Source organism: Pseudochaenichthys georgianus, chromosome 14 (genome assembly GCF_902827115.2).
Source record: "Pseudochaenichthys georgianus chromosome 14, fPseGeo1.2, whole genome shotgun sequence".
Taxonomy (NCBI): Eukaryota; Metazoa; Chordata; class Actinopteri; order Perciformes; family Channichthyidae; genus Pseudochaenichthys; species Pseudochaenichthys georgianus.
The window spans coordinates 952,979-977,174 of NC_047516.1; the positions used below are offsets into that span (position 1 = coordinate 952,979).

Genomic DNA, 24,196 nt, shown 5'->3' on the forward strand with positions numbered 1-24,196 from the left:
AAGTGATATGGTCTGTGTTTACATTAGCATGCTAGCACTCAGAGCTAACCTGTGCTGGAGAGAGAGAGAGAGAGAGAGGAAGCAGGAAGTAGAAAGGTACTGTCCTTGAGAACAATAATATATGCCTAAAAATAGTATAGTAGGAGACCTTTAAAGGATACTAGCTAACAGTAGGATACTAGCTAACAGTAGGATGGTAATATATCATCATGTTGTCTATCTCTGGGTTAACTGGCTTTATGTTTATCAATGCTTTAAACCAGGACTTACTCTGCCTCCAGCTGGGCCACTGGACATTTATACTGAGCAGTACTGAACAGACAGATATCTGCGTACTGACGCACTGCAGAGACAACGAGAGAAAGAGTTTTAAACACGACCAATCCGGGTTTTTTATATTCAAATTAAACACACACATTGTACAGAACTTTAGAAGAAGGCGTACCTGATATTTTGACTCTCTTCACGGTCTTGGTGGAGTTGTTGGTGACGTGGACGTTGACGCTGATTGGCTCTCCGTGGTAGTAAAGCTGCACAATGCATCATGGGAAACAAGGACTTTTATAAGTGCACTCTTTAAACGTAACTGAAGCTGTCAGCTAAACGTTGTGTGGTAGATTAAGTAAAACGTGGCAGAAATGGGTACATTTAAACTCTGTGTGTGTGTGTGTGTGTGTGTGTGTGTGTGTGTGTGTGTGTGTGTGTGTGTGTGTGTGTGTGTGTGTGTGTGTGTGTGTGTGGGTACCTCCTTGTCCAGAGAGGCCTCCAGGTGCAGGGATCTGTCCGACATCAGGAAGCTGCGGGTCGTCTCCACCATCGGCTGAGGGCCAGGCTTCTCTGGAGCGTACTGCACCTTCCTGATCACCAGACGCACCGAGTTCCTGAACAAAGTACAAAAGAGAGGGGTAAGAATGACCTCTGAACCCCCGCCATGACTCTGCATTTTAACGTTTTGTTCTACGACACAAGACATGTCAGTAAATACCCCACTGTTGAGTTTAAAAACGGCGGTTGCCAACAAGTGCCTAAATGAGACGAAACGTCATCACGCTCAACATTAGCCGCCTTTAGCTTAGCGGTGGTGACGTGAAGTCATGTGACCGTGCTGTAGTTCCTTTATAGCCCAACATTAGCCTCCTTTAGCTTAGCGGTGGTGACGTGAAGTCATGTGACCGTGCTGTAGTTCCTTTATAGCCCAACGTTAGCCTCCTTTAGCTTAGCGGTGGTGACGTGAATTCATGTGACCGTGCTGTAGTTCCTTTATAGCCCAACATTAGCCACCTTTAGCTTAGCGGTGGTGACGTGAAGTCATGTGACCGTGCTGTAGTTCCTTTATAGCCCAACATTAGCCACCTTTAGCTTAGCGGTGGTGTCGTGAAGTCATGTGACCGTGCTGTAGTTCCTTTATAGCCCAACATTAGCCACCTTTAGCTTAGCGGTGGTGACGTGAAGTCATGTGACCGTGCTGTAGTTCCTTTATAGCCCAACATTAGCCACCTTTAGCTTAGCGGTGGTGACGTGAAGTCATGTGACCGTGCTGCAGTTCCTTTATAGCCCAACATTAGCCACCTTTAGCTTAGCGGTGGTAACGTGAAGTCATGTGACCGTGCTGCAGTTCCTTTATAGCCCAACATTAGCCACCTTTAGCTTAGCGGTGGTGACGTGAAATCATGTGACCGTGCTGTAGTTCCTTTATAGCCCAACATTAGCCACCTTTAGCTTAGCGGTGGTGTCGTGAAGTCATGTGACCGTGCTGTAGTTCCTTTATAGCCCAACATTAGCCACCTTTAGCTTAGCGGTGGTGACGTGAAGTCATGTGACCGTGCTGTAGTTCCTTTACAGCCCAACATTAGCCACCTTTAGCTTAGCGGTAGTGTCGTAAAGTCATGTGACCGTGCTGTAGTTCCTTTACAGCCCAACATTAGCCACCTTTAGCTTAGCGGTAGTGTCGTAAAGTCATGTGACCGTGCTGTAGTTCCTTTACAGCCCAACATTAGCCACCTTTAGCTTAGCGGTGGTGTCGTGAAATCATGTGACCGTGCTGTAGTTCCTTTATAGCCCAACATTAGCCACCTTTAGCTTAGCGGTGGTGTCGTGAAATCATGTGACCGTGCTGTAGTTCCTTTATAGCCCAACATTAGCCACCTTTAGCTTAGCGGTGGTGTCGTGAAGTCATGTGACCGTGCTGTAGTTCCTTTATAGCCCAACATTAGCCTCCTTTAGCTTAGCGGTGGTGTCGTGAAATCATGTGACCGTGCTGTAGTTCCTTTATAGCCCAACATTAGCCACCTTTAGCTTAGCGGTGGTGTCGTGAAGTCATGTGACCGTGCTGTAGTTCCTTTATAGCCCAACATTAGCCACCTTTAGCTTAGCGGTGGTGACGTGAAGTCATGTGACCGTGCTGTAGTTCCTTTACAGCCCAACATTAGCCACCTTTAGCTTAGCGGTAGTGTCGTAAAGTCATGTGACCGTGCTGTAGTTCCTTTATAGCCCAACATTAGCCGCCTTTAGCTCGTAAAGTCATGTGACCGTGATCGTTAAATGTCAATGATTATTTAGTTAACCTTATATGGTCAGATTTGAAAACCTCCTGGATTCAGAGCCGTTCTTTACACTGAGATTTGGACGTTATAAATCAGGTGTCCCCTCACCTCTTGTGGATCTTTTCTTCTATTGACTTGGCGCAGAAAGCTCTGATCTCAAAGTCGACGCCGCATGCCTGAAAGAGAAATAAACAAGCTGCTTTTATTCTGAAAATACCTGCTGATGTTCCTCTCATTCTGCTCAAACGCTATCAACACATGCCTGGATATGAAATTAAGAAGCAGTCAACAGTGTTTTCAATTCACTAACACGAAATAATGAATTTTCTTTTGGGACCCAAAATAGTTTGGAGTATTGTAGTTGTATTCAGTTGACCTACTATTTGGTATTACATGTATGTCACTTCTCACCAACACTGACACAACAATAACTGTTTAGCTGTGTGTGTGTGTGTGTGTGTGTGTGTGTGTGTGTGTGTGTGTGTGTGTTTTGATGTGCTTGTGAGGACCACGTGCAAGGACCTCACCAATGTCCTCACAACATGCTATTGGGTCATAGACCTCAAGAATATAGTCGTGTGTGTGTGTGTGTGTTACCTTCCCAGTGTCCTCTGGGCCGGGCTGTAAAGTGACTGAACATGGGAGGTTCTGAGGGATCTACATCAGCAGAAAACACAACAACAACATTATAAAATACATGAACATACATTAAATCTAACTTTCTTCTCTTCGTCCCACACACTGAACACCACGGGACATTAATTCATAGATTATAAATAACATGTGTTTAGCTTTGTCACAATATAGGAAATGTGAAGGTATTCCTTAACTGTGTGATTGTAACATGAAGACTAGTTATTCACACGGTATGAAGGTCCTCTGAAAGCCGGCTGGAAGGCAGTATTGTTTGTGTATCTCCCCGCAGCCGGTTGTATAAATGCACGTGTTTTACTGCAGTGCAAAGTTCAAAGGCTTTATCGTCAGATGCTACAGAGTAGATATGCAATGAGTATCTCAAGTCCCAGGCTACTCCAACAACGCAACATAATTATATATATTCACACAAAACAATAAGATATAGTGGAAGAGATCGTTGGAAGACCAATGGGTATGAAGAGCTCAGCGTCTCCGAGAAAAAGGACCAGCGTTTCTATATATAGATTACTGTGTCTTTGATCTTGTTTATAAGATGTATCAATTATCTCGAGAACAAGACGCTCCTATGAACAAGATAACTCCGCGACAACGTGACGTCGGAGCCCCGTAAAAACCCAGCTGCGTCTGGCGCTCGGTTTGCTTCTCAGATGTCTGGAGGAACCATAGCGTGTCTGACTCACCCTGGGTACATAGGGCCATTTGTATTCGCTGGTTTCTTTCGTCCGTTAGGATGTAAAACACGTGTTGGCTAACTAATATTTTGTAGTTACTGATCGAAGACGCAACAAATATATCAAAAAAATGAATTTCTATATCAAAATAAATCATTTGAAAAACTCATAGTATTGTGCGTCTAAAAACTGATAACGGTGAAATTAAAGAAGTCGGAAAAAACGTCATAGTATAGGACAGGGGTGTCAAACTCAAGGCCCGGGGGCCAAATCCGGCCCGCGACTTCATTTCATGCGGCCCCACAAGAGCTTGCAAAGAATATAATATGTTTATAATACGGTTACGGCCTGTCTACACTACAGCGTCGACAGCGTCGAAAGCTCCAAGCTGCCCATTCACTTTCAATGGGGTGACGTCACGTAGCCGCGCTTTTTCGCCGAACTGAATTGTGGGTAGCAGAGCGAGGCGTCTCAGGCGTCCCAGGCGACCAGAAGTTGAACAATGTTCAACTTCTGGTCGCCTGGACGCCGGAGTAGCCAGCGCCAGCCAATCAAATCCCGTTTCCCAAAATCTGACAGCTCAAGCCGTAGCCAATCAAACCGTGTCTAAGCTGGGAGAGATATCCCGCCGTTCATTTCTATATTTCAAAAAAAGTCGGAGGAGAAACTAACTATCGCCGTAGCAATCACCCGGTTTTGTATGACCAGACCCTCTTCACCTACGGGATACAAACCGGAGGAACCAGGCATGGAGGGAGGTGGCAGAAAGAGTGGGGGAAACTGGTAGGTTTTCGCCTGTTTGGGGAGTTTATATATATATTGCTCCCATACAATCCCCGGGGTTTTTTGCTTTGTATGTCGGGGGCGGGAGATTCATGTGATTGGTTGTTGGCCGTGTTGCTTGAATAAAATCCCCAAGCTCCAGACACGCCCAGCTCCAAGCTATTTTTGGAGCTGTAGTGTGGACGCTCCGTTACATGCCGATTTACAGAAGCACGTTGCCCATAAACTACATGTCCCACAATGCATCTCAAATTTGACTTTTTTTTCTCAGATTTGAATTTTATTCTTCTAAATGTCTTTTAAAATCATTTTGTGACATTCTCACTGAAGAGACTTGCAATTATTTGCCCTAGACTTCTGCTTTCAGACGTAGTTAAATATGAAGTTATTACCTTATCCGATAATAATCCAATGCAAAGGCAATAATGTAATATAATACATTAGTTTATATATATATATTAAATATTTATGTATTTTTATATAGTCTTAAAGTTACAACCGGCCCTTTGAGTGCAACCATAATGCAAATGTGGCCCGTGATGAAATTGAGTTTGACATCCCTGGTATAGGATGTTAGAAATATAAAATTGAAGGCAAATACAATCACTAAATATTAAGAAAATAATTCCACAGTATGTAAAAAATGATAATGACGAAAAGTCTCATTGTCATTTGTCAAAGTGACTTCCCTGTCGGGAAGAGCCGAATGTTCTGCCGCTCCTGCAGGCCAGGCATGGGCACACCATGCGGCCAATCACATGCGAGGACAGACTTGGATCATACCATTATACGAAGGAAGGAAGGGGGGGCCGGGGCAGAGTAGCCACGCCTGGCTAAGGCTATGGTAGGAAGACTCTGCATCGTCGCTCCCCTCGGAGAGTCTTCTCCAAAACTGGCCAGTTAATCCCGGAGAGGAGAAACGGGAACAGCCCACCCGAGACGAGGACTCTGGGTCTCTGAATGCCAGCATTACGGACTTTTTGATAAAGGCTTTTATTTAGTTGTATTTGTTTGCTATGTTTGCCGTTTAGTTGTTGACTTAAAGGTGGGGTTGGTCATTTTGGAGAAACCAGTTTGAGTGTGCTAGAATTTGAAAATACACAACCGGAAGAAATCTGCCCCTTCCTCACAGAGCCCCTCCTCCAACACACACGAACATGACCAATGAGGGCTCGAGATCAGTGTGTGCCCCGATGGAAGGCTGACAGGCAGGGAGGCCATCCAGTTACTTTAGCTGGCTCAGATGATTGGTCGAGCTTTCTACAGCGCCACGGCTTCAAAGCACTTCAGATATTCACTGCTATCGGGACGTTAAGAGCATTCCATGGAATATAACAACACGTGTATCTCGAGCCGGTTTCTCAGACTTACCCACCCCACCTTTACTGTTTCATTAAAATGTTAAACAACAGCAACGTTTTTATTGTAACTGAAATATACATAAAGATAAGGCTTTTATGAAAACACTCAATTAAAGATGTCTTACCGACACAAACCATTTATAATGGCTAAATCAGGCTCAAAGAAGGCTCCGGTCGATACGAGAGGAACTAACACGTCAAATAAAAACCTGAACAGTCACTTTTTTGTTTTATTGAATCCTGAGCTCTTTGTCTTTAAGACATATTTTTTCTCTACTTTATCTCATATTTTTTGGACATTGTATTCAAGTTAAAAAGTTGAATAAGAATGAAGGCTAATACAATAAAAAGAATATTAAGAAAATACTTCCATAGTATGTCAAAACATGATAAAAGTTATAATGTTATTATAATATTATATAATGTTATATAATATTATGTTATTATAATGCTTGATATAGACTTTTTGCAATACTTTTTATTTTGTATTTTATAGGGATGTAACGATACCAAAAACTCACGGTACGATAATATCGCGATATTGAAAAATAAAGAAAAAAATGCGAATTTTTTTTCTTCATTAAATAATAAATCTGATTTGTAGCATTTTATAGGATAGTAGATAGGGATGTCCCGATCACCTTTTTTTGCTCCCGATCCGATTCCGATCATTTGATTTTGACAATCTGCCGATACCGATTTTTCCCGATCCGATCTTTATGCAATGCATTAAGAGAAAGAAAAGGTAACAGATAACGGCTGGTCATCCAACGCGATGAATTCAGCTATCTTGGCTGTTCTCTGTTCTGGGGCAGTTTCTCTTTCCTTTTGAAAGCCTCTGAAAGTGTCGGTTGTTTCAGTGCCGTTACCCGAGTGGCCGCTGTGTACTCGTCGTGTTGTTGTTTGTTTCTCACGTAGCGTATCAGATTGGTCGTGTTGAACGTAGCTCTGTTCTTTCCACCACGCGGAACCTCTGCCTTGCAAACATTGCATCTGGCTGTTACACTGCCTTCGCTTTCAATTTCATAATACTTCCAAACTCCTGACATTTTCTCTGTCCCGACTCCCGAGTCACCAGCTGGACGTAGCCTCTCGTTAGCTTACTGCTACTATTAGACACTGCGCCCACTCTGCTGCCAGATTTCAGAGAGATAAGCAACCAGGTCTGAAAACAAGCCCAACAGAAGCAACACGTACATGATGTTGTGTAATTTTAAACCAAAGCTAAGTCCTCAGGATGACTTTAAGACGTGAACATGGTCATTTTTGTTTTGTAACATTAAATTAAAAAAAAATAATTATATAAAAAAAAATCCCGATCCTCGATTTTTTTCTCCCGATCCCCGATTTTTGGAAAATCACGTGATCGGCTCCGATCCCCGATCACGTGATCGGATCGGGACATCTCTGATAGTAGTATTTTAAAGTGTCAACAATATAATAATCAGACCCTGCAATAGAATAAATCAAGTTTCACTTTAGTTTTTCAAGTAACTCACTCACTCACTCACTCACTCACTCACTCACTCACTCACTCACTCACTCACTCACTCACTCACTCACTCACTCACTCACTCACTCACTCTCTCACTCACTCTCTCCACCACTTCAACAACAATACAGTGTTTACAGAAGGTGAGGCTTATTGACAGAGATATAAATATACTGTTGGTACTCGTCCATGTCTCGAGGCGTGAACATGTAGCCCTGTGTAAATACCATGTCCTTTTGTGTTCTGTTGTTTCATGTTCATGTTGTACGTGCTGCCATGTTGGACAGGTTGGGACCAGCTGGTTCAATAAAGGTTTAAAAAAATAATTATTAAAACAAATAATAAAAAATGGCGGTATATTTTGTCTCACGACGGAATTGAGACGGTGATATCGCGATATATCGTCACATCCAAGTATGTTATGATATCTGTTGCGCTGTTGGAGGAGCTCACTCTGTAGCTTCGAGCAGATGACAGCTTTGACATTTGAATTTGAAATGCAGACTCACAGTGAAGTAAAAGGGATGAGCGTGCTGCCCGAGTTTCTTCAGCAGACGCTCCTGCAGCCGGCTGTTCGGTTTCTTCTCCTCCGGCACCGGGGGAAACGCCTGAAACGCAAATATCAAAACGTGAACATCGTGCATTCAATCGATCCTCCAGTTTAATCGGGAACATCAGGGTGAAGTCCTTTTGCCCGCTAGTTCTCTTTGTAAGAATAGTTTTATCTGGAAATAGGAAGTCACCAAAGCAACGGGGAATACATGTAATTATTAACGTATTTACAAATGTATAATTAATAAGAGAAAATGCCATTATATGAAAACACATTTGATAAAAGACGTAAACAAATAAAGGAATGTATGTGATCAGAAAAGGTAAATATGAAAAATAATTGAAGTTATGAAATACAGAAACAATTAAATAAATAAGAAAGAGCTTATCAAGTATTTAATATTCTGTATTTCCACATATTTTAGTCACTCATGATTTATGTCTTAAATAATTTGATTTGAAAAAAGTTAATTATGATATCAATTAATACCACGTTTATTTTATTATTCTGTATTTGTGTTCAGGTGTCCTTCAGGTGTTCTTCAGGTGTATCTCTTACCTGGAAGGTGGAGATGTAGAGATCCTTCCTGAACGACAGACCGAGAACATCCAGATCTTCACGGCCGTAGCGAAACGCACAGGTGAGCGTGACGAAGACTACACGAGGAAGAGGAGTAAACTTTAATAATCTGAATATAAGAGGAGATGAAGAGTGTGGAGGTGAAGCTCTCACCTTTCCTGTCCTTCAGGTACTCCGGGTCCACGAGGATCACGCCATCTGAAGCAGGCAGAGAGAAACTGTTTGTGAAGAGCCCAGCGTCCAATCAGAGAGCAGAGATTATGTACCTGGTGTTCTGACTCACCTACAGCGTCGACGTGGTCCAGGTGATCCACGAAGTCTCTCTTCCCCAGGTACACCGTCACCTGCACGCACAGCACCACCTTCAACCATCCCGTTTGCTTCAATGGGAATTTCTCATTTCTAACATTTTAGATCATAAAAATATTTAATACGAATTAAATTCAATTAAAAAAAAAATACATGTTTTTATAAAATCATAGGATGTTGCAGAATATTTTAAATGTCCCCTATTATTTAAAATCCACTTCTTCATGTCTCTTCTACATCAACATGTGTCCCCTCTTCTCCATGTCTCTTCTACATCAACACGTGTCCCCTCTTCTGCATGTCTCTTCATGCTCTCTGAGCTAATGCTAATGCTAATAATGCTAATGCTAATAATGCTAATGCTAATGATGCGAGGATAATAAAATGGCGGCTCTACAAAACATTTCAGAGTTTTACGGGGCGTGGCTTGCCAATCTGAACTGGGGCACTTTCCCCCCCCAGGAGAGTACCACCTCTCAGCAGGCACTAAACATGGGGGTAAAAGTTCCCGGCACTGAGTTCTCTTCTTGGTGTGAACGCGACATCAGGGGTACTAACGGAACTACACGGGGAAAGTACTTGGTGTGAACGCGGCTATAGAGAAACGCAGTGACTCCTTCCGGTTCCTTCGTCAAAAACCAATTTCTCCAGAGGATTTAGGAAAATAGCTGGAACTCAGGTCTGTGGTTGAAACAGACGTTTAGTTCAGCCGGATAATCTCCACACGTCTACCCTACTGTTATAATCTTCTAATCATAAATCTAGTCGCCAGAAGCTAAATGCTAACGTGATGCTATAAAGGAGCTGCAGCCGGGTCGCTGCTTCAACGTCACGCGACTTCAGATCAAACACAGATTCTAGATGGAGCGAGTTGAAGCGTCTGTCTGAACACTCTGCAGGAGGCAGGGACTGGCTTTCAAGCAGAACAGAAACTAACTTAGAGGAGTGTTCACGTGTTCGGCGTAATGACGTACGACGGCCTCCACGACTTCTGTAGTCCTGTTCAGCCGCTCGGTAACAACCATCGTTTCTCAGACACGCCCACTCTTCAGGAACGTGATCCGTCTCTTCAACGCGTCTCAACCTCAGACCTTAGTTCAGATGTTTCCCTCAATCCTCTGGAGAAATCCTTTCGCTTTTTGTCGAAGGAACCGGACGTGGTAAAAATGCTAACTTACTTCCGGGGTTTAGGACGCGTCACTGCGGCTCTCCATTGAGTTCTTTGTAACCAAATGTCTCTCAGAGGGGCGTGGGGAGGGGCTCCCTATTTCATCTAAAGCAACAGACAGAGAATCAGCACTTTGGAAACAGGGCTGAAACAGAGGGGATTGTGGGTAATGATCTATTTGGTGTTTCAGCCAATCAGAGACAGGCTCTGTGTATATCTGAGACCTGATGTACTGATGAGGAAGAGGAGGATAGGGGACCTTTAAGAGTCAGACTCACCTTACAGTTGGGGCTCGACTTCTTGAAAACTCTGAGATTAGGAAAGAGGAAGAGGAGGAGGAAGAGGAGGAGGAAGAGGAGGAGACTGATGTTAGCTCATCGTTTGATTTCATAACGAGGATAAAACACATTGTGAAGACGTTTCAAACATTTCATCTGAAACGTGTGTGAATGTCTGGAGGAGTGAGGAAGAGTTTAAAACCAGGAGTCCGTTTATTTCAACACGGCAGGAAGTGAGGAGGGAAGTGGCTTCAGAGGGAAGTGGCTTCAGAGGGAAGTGGCTTCAGAGGGAAGTGGCTTCAGAGGGAAGTGGCTTCAGAGGGAAGTGGCTTCAGAGGGAAGTGGCTTCAGAGAGACGCTCGGTGTGAATGATGTGGTTATTATGGGATGCACGGCTGCTTCATCTGGTACTCACAGGTTCACCGGGTTAAACCGTCTTTTTAAAACCCTTCAAGTTCTTTTTAATTAGTCAAAATATATAAATATAAATAATCTGAACTGCTACATACGATTTGTGTTTCAATTATTATTCTTTGCATTTTTAAATATGCATTTCTACATGCAGTGTGGCTCTCTAAACTCAAACACACAGTGGGCCAACATTAAAGAATGGGCGCTAGTGGAGGGCCGGACTGGTTCAGTGTTCACTGCAGAACGTATTGAAATGAACTTATTGCACATATTAAACCTGGAACTAACAAAGCTTCAATTATCGCCTATAAAACAACATTAAATAATCAGCTGCATTCATTTCTCATGGCTCTATCTGCAGCTTCTCCAGAGTCACTTCTCATGAGTACATTTCCCCACAGGCCAACAACAGCTTCAACAAAACTATTCCCCTCAGAGAGAAACCAAACATGCCCTGCTGTCGTGAGAGGAAGAGCAGAAGGAAGCATCCATTGAACTCAGTGTGCTGCTCTGAGATGCTAGCTCAGACACTTGGCCTCTCATCTCGGGAGCAAGGTCATCAATGTTTGGGCTCCGGCTCTGAGCGGAGGAGACCCTCAGGATGGAGGGAAGGTGCAATATACCGGCGGGCCAGATCTAATAGTAATTAGAAATTATCCTGCGGGCCGAAATTAAATCCACCACGGCCCTGATTTGGCCCCCGGGCCTCGAGTTTGACACGTGTGCACTAAACTATAAATACATTGAAAATGAAACCTCAAAATGTTCTGAAAAGTTCAGAACAAACGGAGGATTTTAGGAAGAAAAGGAAACGTATATTGATCACCGGAAAAGCTCTTTTAAGTTTAAATGTACAGACAGAAATAGGACATGTTTCTGACAGCATTGTGTTTTCCAGAGGGAGTCCTATATCAATTATAAAGAGAAACTCTCCTGTTGAAATGATCGAGTACTCGAGACCAGTGTTTTTCAAAGCGGGGGCCCCGACCCCCCGGGGGGCGCCAGGGGGGTCACGCAAAGTTTGAGGGAAAGGGGGATTTTTTTTTTTTTAAGTTACATTTTTTTATTTTGTAGATGTTATTAATAACTGAATATCTATCAGTCGATGTGTCCGTTGATGCCAATCTTTTAATATTTTTTATTTATTAATATATATATTTTTAAATCACAAAACCGCCCTTCAAGCCAATCAGAATCAAGCTGCGGCTTCTGAGAGTGAAACTGAGTATCTGCTCAGCTTTTGGAGCGAGTGAGAGCTAGTGGATATTTCGCTCTGCAGCCGGATGAGAGCACGGCTGCAGCAAATATTGATGTTTATATATATGAATATAAATATGTCTATTGTTAATATTACTGTTGAATATTATATATAATACTATTAAGGCATAAGTAGCTTTCAAAAATGCTAAAAATATATGTTAATTGTTCATATTACTGTTCAAAATTATATAATATTATAAAGACAGAAATCACTTTAAAAATATGTTTACTGTTGAAATGACTGTTTGATATTGTGTTAAGAATGTTTAAAACAGAACACACAATCAAAAGATAAATAACTGATTATTAATACTAATATATATTAAGAAAATGTATTAAGCTGTATGATTAATTAGTCATATTCTCCATCATAATGTCCTCATCATTTAAAAACTAATGGCAGCAGGGGGTCCCCGCCAGAGCATCGTGCTATGCGGGGTCCATGGCAACGGTTGGGAAGCCCTGCTCCAGACGACCACGTGCATCTCAGGTACTCCTGAACACTGGAGCTGTTATCGGGCAGCTTCTTCAGAGAGTCGCCGCTTGGTGTGAAATGACTCTCTTGCACAAACAGGAAGTCGGAAACACACTCGCTTCTCTTCCTCACACCTCGATACGTTTCTAAAGTGAGGTGATAATCTGGAACATCCTCAGGAAACAGTTCAATACCATCTCCTCAAAACACGAACTAAAGCTGATGCAGTGCTGACGGCTGCAGTTTGATACCGGCCGACTGACGGATACTAAAACGAGGACTCAATCAGCTGCTTCAGAGCACGTTGCTTACTTCTGTGCAAGGACAACAACAAGCTTTCTGACAACGTAAACAACAGACACAGAAGAGGACTATAGTAGTGCCGTGTGCAGAAATGCATTACACACATTTTATTTTGTATGACTAATAAAGCTCAGCGCAAGTTCAACCAGGAAGACCGTCTTTACTCATTCATCTACTCTGTCCATGTTGCTGCTCTCTCTCCTCTCAATAAGTGATCGGGGCGTCACTCCCCAGCTTAACCAATCACCTCGCTCTATTCCCACAAGCCTATCACAGCGCTCCGCTAAACCTTTTAAATCTGCTCTCCCCTCTGACAGCTGTCATTTCAGGTGACTCGACGCAACCCTCTTCCCCCCCTTTTCACCTCCAGTCCCTCTGAATCCAGGGTCAAGCTAAGCCCCGCCCCTTCAGACCGAACCCATCTATTCACCACCACCAGGGTCAAGCTAAGCCCCTCCCCTTCAGACCGAACCCATCTATTCACCACCACCAGGGTCAAGCTAAGCCCCTCCCCTTCAGACCGAACCCATCTATTCACCACCACCAGGGTCAAGCTAAGCCCCTCCCCTTCAGACCGAACCCATCTATTCACCACCACCAGGGTCAAGCTAAGCCCCTCCCCTTCAGACCGACCCCAGCTATCCATTCACCACCACCAGGGTCAAGCTAAGCCCCTCCCCTTCAGACCGACCCCAGCTATCCATTCACCACCACCAGGGTCAAGCTAAGCCCCTCCCCTTCAGACCGACCCCAACTATCCATTCACCACCACCAGGGTCAAGTTAAGCCCCTCCCCTTCAGACCGACCCCAACTACCCATTCACCGCCACCAGGGTCAAGCTAAGCCCCTCCCCTTCAGACTGACCCTAACTATCCATTCACCACCACCAGGGTCAAACTAAGCCCCTCCCCTTCAGACCGAACCCAACTATCCATTCACCACCACCAGGGTCAAACTAAGCCCCTCCCCTTCAGACCGAACCCAACTATCCATTCACCGCCACCAGGGTCAAGCTAAGCCCCTCCCCTTCAGACCGACCCCAACTATCCATTCACCACCACCAGGGTCAAACTAAGCCCCTCCCCTTCAGACCAAACCCAACTATCCATTCACCACCACCAGGGTCAAACTAAGCCCCTCCCCTTCAGACCGAACCCAACTATCCATTCACCGCCACCAGGGTCAAGCTAAGCCCCTCCCCTTCAGACCGACCCAACTACCCATTCACCACCACCAGGGTCAAGCTAAGCCCCTCCCCTTCAGACCAAACATCAAAACCGTCTCTCCTGATTGACTGACCATTATTAAAGTGGATCATTTTAAAAAGGTAGTAATTATATATCTGTATTTATATTTATTTAAGTCGAGTTTAATTCGAAAAATCTTCTTTTTCCTCCCTCACCCACTGACCTCACCCACCCTGATTTGAGTGTGTATTGCTCTGTTCTGATTGGATGTAAAGGGAAACACACATATCAATATTATGTATTAGTATCATCATTCATCCCTATTTTCACGTCTCTGGGAGAGATTATTTTAGGTATTTTCTGTTCATATTTATGTCTTTTTTATTTTTTACAATAGATTAATAACTTTGGATTTTATTCTGTTGTTCATTGTATTTTTTGGATATTAATTAATATAATTATTATTTTTAATCGGTTGCATATAATACACTTTTTTCACCGGATAATGACTATTTTGTAATGGTCTGTTTATGTGCCATTAATAAAGAATCCAGCTGAGATGTGACGTCTGTTTAAAACAGAAATGTGTGGGGAATAAATCTGCAGGGAAATACACTTTGACGCTCAACGGTGTGCGTGTGTGTGTGTGTGTGTGTGTGTGTGTGTGTGTGTGTGTGTGTGTGTGTGTGTGTGTGTGTGTGTGTGTGTGTGTGTGTGTGTGTGTGTGTGTGTGTTGACGTCTGCTTCATGCCTGGACAAGAAGCAGCTTTTCTCCTGAGATCTGAACACGGAGAGATTAAAGTCTCAGAGAACACAGCAGAGAAGCCGTTTCAAATAGCGCTTTTTACATTTGTATTGTAGAGCCAGGGGTGCCGCAAGCTCGTCAATATCTAATCAGCCAATCACAGCATAGCGAGCAGATGAGAGATCTCAAACAGTAGACATTAATTAAAATCTTCAAAATAAAAAGCATGAATGATTTGGATTTATTGCTGAAGCTCCAACAAAACAAGAGAATAATCGGAACTAAATCCTCAGAGATGCTCTGCAGGTTAGACAGGAAACAAACTGATATTTGAGACCTGGGAAACCGAGAGACTTTGTGCCCTGAATCATTGCTGCCACAAGTTCGATAACATCTCCTGCAACAAAACACATCTCTTTAAAGAGTCCTCTCCTGCTGATGTTCAGGTGTATATCAGTATGTAGAGTCTCTACTTTAAAGAGTCCTCTCCTGCTGATGTTCAGGTGTATATCAGTATGTAGTGTCTCTACTTTAAAGAGTCCTCTCCTGCTGATGTTCAGGTGTATATCAGTATGTAGTGTCTCTACTTTAAAGAGTCCTCTCCTGCTGATGTTCAGGTGTATATCAGTATGTAGTGTCTCTACTTTAAAGAGTCCTCTCCTGCTGATGTTCAGGTGTATATCAGTATGTAGTGTCTCTACTTTAAAGAGTCCTCTCCTGCTGATGTTCAGGTGTATATCAGTATGTAGTGTCTCTACTTTAAAGAGTCCTCTCCTGCTGATGTTCAGGTGAATATCAGTATGTAGTGTCTCTACTTTAAAGAGTCCTCTCCTGCTGATGTTCAGGTGTATATCAGTATGTAGTGTCTCTACTTTAAAGAGTCCTCTCCTGCTGATGTTCAGGTGTATATCAGTATGTAGTGTCTCTACTTTAAAGAGTCCTCTCCTGCTGATGTTCAGGTGAATATCAGTATGTAGTGTCTCTACTTTAAAGAGTCCTCTCCTGCTGGTGTTCAGGTGTATATCAGTGTGTAGTGTCTCTACTTTAAAGAGTCCTCTCCTGCTGATGTGCATGTGTATATCAGTATGTGGTGTCTCTACTTTAAAGAATCCTCTCCTGCAGGTGTATATCAGTGTGTAGTGTCTCTACTTTAAAGAGTCCTCTCCTGCTGATGTTCAGGTGTATATCAGTATGTAGTGTCTCTACTTTAAAGAGTCCTCTCCTGCTGATGTTCAGGTGTATATCAGTATGTAGTGTCTCTACTTTAAAGAGTCCTCTCCTGCTGATGTTCAGGTGTATATCAGTATGTAGTGTCTCTACTTTAAAGAGTCCTCTCCTGCTGATGTTCAGGTGTATATCAGTATGTAGTGTCTCTACTTTAAAGAGTCCTCTCCTGCTGATGTTCAGGTGTATATCAGTATGTAGTGTCTCTACTTTAAAGAGTCCTCTCCTGCTGATGTTCAGGTGTATATCAGTATGTAGTGTCTCTACTTTAAAGAGTCCTCTCCTGCTGATGTTCAGGTGTATATCAGTATATAGTGTCTCTACTTTAAAGAGTCCTCTCCTGCTGATGTTCAGGTGAATATCAGTATGTAGTGTCTCTACTTTAAAGAGTCCTCTCCTGCTGACGTTCAGGTGTATATCAGTATGTAGTGTCTCTACTTTAAAGAGTCCTCTCCTGCTGATGTTCAGGTGTATATCAGTATGTAGTGTCTCTACTTTAAAGAGTGCTCTCCTGCTGATGTTCAGGTGTATATCAGTATGTAGTGTCTCTACTTTAAAGAGTCCTCTCCTGCTGACGTTCAGGTGTATATCAGTATGTAGTGCCTCTACTTTAAAGAGTCCTCTCCTGCTGATGTTCAGGTGTATATCAGTATGTAGTGTCTCTACTTTAAAGAGTGCTCTCCTGCTGATGTTCAGGTGTATATCAGTATGTAGTGTCTCTACTTTAAAGAGTCCTCTCCTGCTGATGTTCAGGTGTATATCAGTATGTCTCTACTTTAAAGAGTCCTCTCCTGCTGATGTTCAGGTGTATATCAGTATGTAGTGTCTCTACTTTAAAGAGTCCTCTCCTGCTGATGTTCAGGTGTATATCAGTATGTAGTGTCTCTACTTTAAAGAGTCCTCTCCTGCTGGTGTTCAGGTGTATATCAGTGTGTAGTGTCTCTACTTTAAAGAGTCCTCTCCTGCTGATGTGCAGGTGTATATCAGTATGTGGTGTCTCTACTTTAAAGAGTCCTCTCCTGCAGGTGTATATCAGTGTGTAGTGTCTCTACTTTAAAGAGTCCTCTCCTGCTGATGTTCAGGTGTATATCAGTATGTAGTGTCTCTACTTTAAAGAGTCCTCTCCTGCTGATGTTCAGGTGTATATCAGTATGTAGTGTCTCTACTTTAAAGAGTCCTCTCCTGCTGATGTTCAGGTGTATATCAGTATGTAGTGTCTCTACTTTAAAGAGTCCTCTCCTGCTGATGTTCAGGTGTATATCAGTATGTAGTGTCTATACTTTAAAGAGTCCTCTCCTGCTGATGTTCAGGTGTATATCAGTATGTAGTGTCTCTACTTTAAAGAGTCCTCTCCTGCTGATGTTCAGGTGTATATCAGTATGTCTCTACTTTAAAGAGTCCTCTCCTGCTGATGTTCAGGTGTATATCAGTATGTAGTGTCTCTACTTTAAAGAGTCCTCTCCTGCTGATGTTCAGGTGTATATCAGTATGTAGTGTCTCTACTTTAAAGAGTCCTCTCCTGCTGGTGTTCAGGTGTATATCAGTGTGTAGTGTCTCTACTTTAAAGAGTCCTCTCCCGCTGATGTTCAGGTGTATATCAGTATGTAGTGTCTCTACTTTAAAGAGTCCTCTCCTGCTGATGTTCAGGTGTATATCAGTATGTAGTGTCTCTACTTTAAAGAGTCCTCTCCTGCTGATGTTCAGGTGTATATCAGTATGTAGTGTCTCTACTTTAAAGAGTCCTCTCCTGCTGATGTTCAGGTGTATATCAGTATGTAGTGTCTCTACTTTAAAGAGTCCTCTCCCGCTGATGATCAGGTGTATATCAGTATGTAGTGTCTCTACTTTAAAGAGTCCTCTCCTGCTGATGTTCAGGTGTATATCAGTATGTCTCTACTTTAAAGAGTCCTCTCCTGCTAATGTTCAGGTGTATATCAGTATGTAGTGTCTCTACTTTAAAGAGTCCTCTCCTGCTGATGTTCAGGTGTATATCAGTATGTAGTGTCTCTACTTTAAAGAGTCCTCTCCTGCTGATGTTCAGGTGTATATCAGTATGTAGTGTCTCTACTTTAAAGAGTCCTCTCCTGCTGATGTTCAGGTGTATATCAGTATGTAGTGTCTCTACTTTAAAGAATCCTCTCCTGCTGATGTTCAGGTGTATATCAGTATGTAGTGTCTCTACTTTAAAGAGTCCTCTCCTGCTGATGTCCAGGTGTATATCAGTATGTAGTGTCTCCACTTTAAAGAGTCCTCTCCTGCTGATGTCCAGGTGTATATCAGTATGTAGTGTCTCTACTTTAAAGAGTCCTCTCCTGCTGATGTTCAGGTGTATATCAGTATGTAGTGTCTCTACTTTAAAGAGTCCTCTCCTGCTGATGTTCAGGTGTATATCAGTATGTAGTGTCTCTACTTTAAAGAGTCCTCTCCTGCTGATGTTCAGGTGTATATCAGTATGTAGTGTCTCTACTTTAAAGAATCCTCTCCTGCTGATGTTCAGGTGTATATCAGTATGTAGTGGTCTCTACTTTAAAGAGTCCTCTCCTGCTGATGTCCTGGTGTATATCAGTATGTAGTGTCTCCACTTTAAAGAGTCCTCTCCTGCTGATGTCCAGGTGTATATCAGTATGTAGTGTCTCTACTTTAAAGAGTCCTCTCCTGCTGATGTTCAGGTGTATATCAGTATGTAGTGTCTCTACTTTAAAGAGTCCTCTCCCGCTGATGATCAGGTGTATATCAGTATGTAGTGTCTCTACTTTAAAGAGTCCTCAGGTCTGTTGATGTGCTTCAGAGAGTTGAACAGATGGGGAGATAGCGTCTGCGTTCCTGTCTGATGACGTGTATCCACCAACACCCTGACACCAAGGTGGTTTGTCCTGCCTCTCACTTCCTGTCCGTTTCCACCTGTTTCCTGACGGGAAGCGAGCGGTGTGCAGCGAGAGGGAGGGGCGCGGCAACTTAACGTTTAGAGAGGAATCACAGAAAGTGGAATTACAGATATTTTACATTTAAACGCAATTATTAAGACTTTTAAAGAACCGTATCCAAGTTCCTTATTTTTCACCTGGATCTGTTGGAATTGCTCCGAACCGTTTATTGCATTTTAGTTATATTATTTATTATTTAATCTATTACTTTATTGAATTTGGGATGTACTATTTTATTCTATTTAATTTGTTTTAATAACTTACTTTATTGAATTTGGGATTTACCATTTTATTATTACTTTCCTGATCATTTATTTTCCTTTATTTTATTCTAACCATAACTCTATTAATTAATTATTTTCTTTATATTATTAACGTTTAAATGTATTATTATTTCGGGACTGTAATTGATTTTAAGCATGCTATTGTAATTGATTTATACATGGCAATAATCCAATACACTAAGGATATTTGCAACGTGGTTTCGAAGTGATACATATTAATGTAATCCATGAGTACGACTGGGAAGGCGTCCTGGCTGCATTGCTATGCATATCCTGTATGAAAGCCGACGCACTGTAAACACATCTGCATAAAAAGGACTCCACAACAAAGGTGTAAAGCCGAGTCAGCGCTTTAATCTCACTCTCAGCGAATTATTAAAAACATCCCACGTGCAACAAAAGCAACCCTTAAAGGAAGCGCCGTGCCACAGAGCAGGAGGACGAACTCTGGAAACAGGATCTTCAGAAACACCGAAACAACAGCCAGCGCTTAATTAGCGGGGAGTGGAGGACACGCAGGAAGGAGCCGCCCGAGGCTTTGGAGGAACCTGAATATCAGCCCCCGGGATTTAATACCACGTTCTCCTCAGACGTGTAAACACCGTTTACCCGCTCACTGGGAACAGCCCCTCTCACAGAACGGTTGCTGCAGAGAGAAGTACTTCAGACTAGCTGCTCCTTCACCAGCTACCCTGCAGTCTACAAAGTACTTCAGACTAGCTGCACCTTCACCAGCTACCCTGCAGTCTACAAAGTACTTCAGACTAGCTGCACCTTCACCAGCTACCCTGCAGTCTACAAAGTACTTCAGACTAGCTGCACCTCCACCAGCTACCCTGCAGTCTGCAAAGTACTTCAGACTAGCTGCACCTTCACCAGCTACCCTGCAGTCTACAAAGTACTTCAGACTAGCTGCACCTTCACCAGCTACCCTGCAGTCTACAAAGTACTTCAGACTAGCTGCTCCTTCACCAGCTACCCTGCAGTCTACAAAGTACTTCAGACTAGCTGCTCCTTCACCAGCTACCCTGCAGTCTACAAAGTACTTCAGACTAGCTGCTCCTTCACCAGCTACCCTGCAGTCTACAAAGTACTTCAGACTAGCTGCTCCTTCACCAGCTACCCTGCAGTCTGCAAAGTACTTCAGACTAGCTGCTCCTTCACCAGCTACCCTGCAGTCTACAAAGTACTTCAGACTAGCTGCTCCTTCACCAGCTACCCTGCAGTCTACAAAGTACTTCAGACTAGCTGCTCCTTCACCAGCTACCCTGCAGTCTGCAAAGTACTTCAGACTAGCTGCACCTTCACCAGCTACCCTGCAGTCTACAAAGTACTTCAGACTAGCTGCACCTCCACCAGCTACCCTGCAGTCTACAAAGTACTTCAGACTAGCTGCTCCTTCACCAGCTACCCTGCAGTCTACAAAGTACTTCAGACTAGCTGCTCCTTCACCAGCTACCCTGCAGTCTACAAAGTACTTCAGACTAGCTGCTCCTTCACCAGCTACCCTGCAGTCTACAAAGTACTTCAGACTAGCTGCTCCTTCACCAGCTACCCTGCAGTCTACAAAGTACTTCAGACTAGCTGCTCCTTCACCAGCTACCCTGCAGTCTACAAAGTACTTCAGACTAGCTGCTCCTTCACCAGCTACCCTGCAGTCTGCAAAGTACTTCAGACTAGCTGCACCTTCACCAGCTACCCTGCAGTCTACAAAGTACTTCAGACTAGCTGCACCTTCACCAGCTACCCTGCAGTCTACAAAGTACTTCAGACTAGCTGCTCCTTCACCAGCTACCCTGCAGTCTACAAAGTACTTCAGACTAGCTGCACCTCCACCAGCTACCCTGCAGTCTGCAAAGTACTTCAGACTAGCTGCACCTTCACCAGCTACCCTGCAGTCTACAAAGTACTTCAGACTAGCTGCACCTTCACCAGCTACCCTGCAGTCTACAAAGTACTTCAGACTAGCTGCACCTCCACCAGCTACCCTGCAGTCTACAAAGTACTTCAGACTAGCTGCACCTTCACCAGCTACCCTGCAGTCTACAAAGTACTTCAGACTAGCTGCACCTCCACCAGCTACCCTGCAGTCTACAAAGTACTTCAGACTAGCTGCACCTCCACCAGCTACCCTGCAGTCTACAAAGTACTTCAGACTAGCTGCACCTTCACCAGCTTTGAGAACACTTTCATGATCAATCATTATAAAACATATCAGATATATTATTCTGAAATGGACCAATCTGCACAACGACTACTTTCACTGTCTTTCACTATATTTAGATGAGAATACTTTTCTACTTTCACTTGAGGAACATTTTGAATGAGGACTTTTACTGTAACAGAGTATTCCTACACTCTGGTACTTCTACTTTTACTAAGTACAAGATCTGAGTACTTCTACTTTTACTCAAGAACAAGACCTGAGTACTTCTACTTTTACTCAAGAACAAGACTTGAGTACTTCTACTTTTACTAAAGTACAAGATCTGAGTACTTCTACTTTTACTAAGTACAAGATCTGAGTACTTCTACTTTTACTAAGTACAATATCTGAGTACTTCTACTTTTACTCAAGTACAAGATCTGAGTACTTCTACTTTTACTAAGTACAATATCTGAGTACTTCTACTTTTACTAAGTACAAGATCTGAGTACTTCTACTTTTACTCAAGAACACGATCTGAGTTCTTCTACTTTTACTCAAGTACAAGATCTGAGTACTTCTACTTTTACTAAGTACAATATCTGAGTACTTCTACTTTTACTCAAGTACAAGATCTGAGTACTTCTACTTTTACTAAGTACAATATCTGAGTACTTCTACTTTTACTCAAGTACAAGATCTGAGTACTTCTACTTTTACTCAAGAACACGATCTGAGTTCTTCTACTTTTACTCAAGAACAAGATCTGAGTACTTCTACTTTTACTCAAGAACAAGATCTGAGTACTTCTACTTTTACTCAAGAACACGATCTGAGTACTTCTACTTTCACTCAAGTACAACCTCTGACTCCCCTATATTAGAACTTGACATATTCAGATTATCCCATAATAATACACATAAGGAATAATAAGGTACGGTATATATATATATATATATATATATATATATATATATATATATATATGTATATATATATATATATATATATATATATATATATGTATATATGTATATATATATATATATATATATGTATATATGTATATATATATATATATATGTATAATATCCAGCCATATGTGTTGGTGTTAAAAGTAGCTCCACTTTTACCAGCTGTGATATATAGGATTCTTTACCTTTGGTTCTTTAAGTATATTATGAAGCCAATACTTGTGTACTTTTACTTAATTAAGTGATATTATGAACGCAGGTAGTATTTATACTTCTACTTGAGTAAAGGATATGAATACTTCTTCCACCACAGTCTGTTAGTAGCCGGCTTACACACATAAGTGATCACGACTTCACCAAACTCCATACTATATATGATTTGTTTCACATATTGATCCAAAGCAGCCTTTAATTCAATAAAGCTCTTCCGTGTTTTGAGATATCGGCTGCAGTACACTATATATAACTCTGTCCCTTCAGCTGATACCTATATTAGAGAGTATTCTAATTTATTCTGTATGAGTTTAGTGTGTATTCTTAGATACTCGTGCATATGTGTTTTTAATGATTATTTTATTTATATTTGATTCAATTTTTAAGACATGTTATTATTCTTGTACAATGACTGTCAATGTTCTTAACTTGGGATAAATAAAGTATATATTTTTGCATTGCTCAAAACCACCCGCACCAAACTCCGTTGGGAAATACAATCATTATGTTTATATCTAATATTATATCAATAGGTCAAACGAATATAACACACCTTGTCATGCTGTCTTAGTCATGTTAGCGTTAAGTTAAGTTCGGCATCAATAAACCAAACCAAACATTAATTAAAAGCCACACAATCCTCAGTTTCCTGCACATTTCCACCGGTCGATACCGCCCACCACGGCCGTGTTTTGTTGCAAAAGCACCGTAGGAATCCCTGTCTACGACCCTAAAAACCTACATTACAATAAACCGATTCAGCCCCGCGTGTTATGCATACCATAGATTTAGAAATAACTGTTGTTGTTCTGCAAAAACAGTGAAATATCTTGACAAAACCCCACATTAACATGCCATCTTAAATGGACACATTTCTGGATGTAGTCCGGCGCTAGGCTAGCTAACCCCACCCTGCTGGGATAAACTTCTCCAATAACTCGGTCCTCGCTTTAGCATCAACCAGGGGCTCAACCAGCGGGACTTGTATCGGGATTCCGTGTTGAATAAAGCGGGTAAATATCTGCTACTCGGCCGGAGAAAAGCATCGTTAGCAAAGTGCGTGATGCTAACTAGCCGGATGCTAGCTGCCAGGATACTAACTAGCCTGATGCTAACTGGAGGTCCTACCTGGTGCCCGCCTTGTCCCCCATCTCCTCGGCAGGCAAAGATCCGACAAAAAGATCCCTGAGCCGGCGTGCCTCTGGACTGAAAGACGGTGCGGTGGTTGTGTCAGCTCCTCTTTCACCCGTCCATCCAACAGCTAACTAGTTAGTGATGCTAATTTAATTTAGCGCCGCCTCGGCTCCTCTCTCTGGCTTCTTCCGCAAAGGATCCGTCCGTCCGTGTGTGTGTGTCCGTGTGTGTGTGTGTGTGTGTGTGTGTGTGTGTGTGTGTGTGTGTGTGCGCGCGCGCGCGTGTGTGTGTGTTGTGGCTACAGATCACGTTGCGCAACGCAGGGGCTCTTCAGCAACACATGAAGTGTCAAATGTTAAAACCCTATAACTATAGAATATAATGCATGTGATGTATTGCCGGGTGTTATCACATACCGGGAATCTGCCCTGGCGTTTTGGTGCATAAGGTACACGTGCTAGGAGAAGACTAGATACATAAGGAAACAGGAAACATGTAAAAGATGATGTGCAGGATGTAGA

The 24,196-nt window shown here is 42.6% G+C and overlaps 1 protein-coding gene across 4 annotated transcripts in view; it reads right to left on the reverse strand.

The window, feature by feature from the left end:
- Positions 1-23,916, reverse strand: part of LOC117458360 (arrestin red cell) — a 39,580-nt gene extending 15,664 nt beyond the window's left edge. For all 4 annotated transcript variants that reach the window (XM_034098784.2, XM_034098783.2, XM_034098781.2 and 1 more), the window contains exons 1-11: positions 23,670-23,916; positions 10,395-10,425; positions 8,923-8,983; positions 8,793-8,837; positions 8,619-8,716; positions 8,017-8,115; positions 3,141-3,200; positions 2,652-2,719; positions 746-881; positions 446-530; positions 271-343 (exon numbers count right to left, since the gene is read on the reverse strand). In XM_034098784.2, coding sequence (XP_033954675.1) covers positions 271-343; positions 446-530; positions 746-881; positions 2,652-2,719; positions 3,141-3,200; positions 8,017-8,115; positions 8,619-8,716; positions 8,793-8,837; positions 8,923-8,983; positions 10,395-10,425; positions 23,670-23,692 — 779 coding nt within the window. In that variant the 5' untranslated portion in view covers positions 23,693-23,916. The remainder of the gene's footprint in view (positions 1-270; positions 344-445; positions 531-745; positions 882-2,651; positions 2,720-3,140; positions 3,201-8,016; positions 8,116-8,618; positions 8,717-8,792; positions 8,838-8,922; positions 8,984-10,394; positions 10,426-23,669) is intronic.
- Between the last annotated feature and the right edge of the window lie 280 nt (positions 23,917-24,196).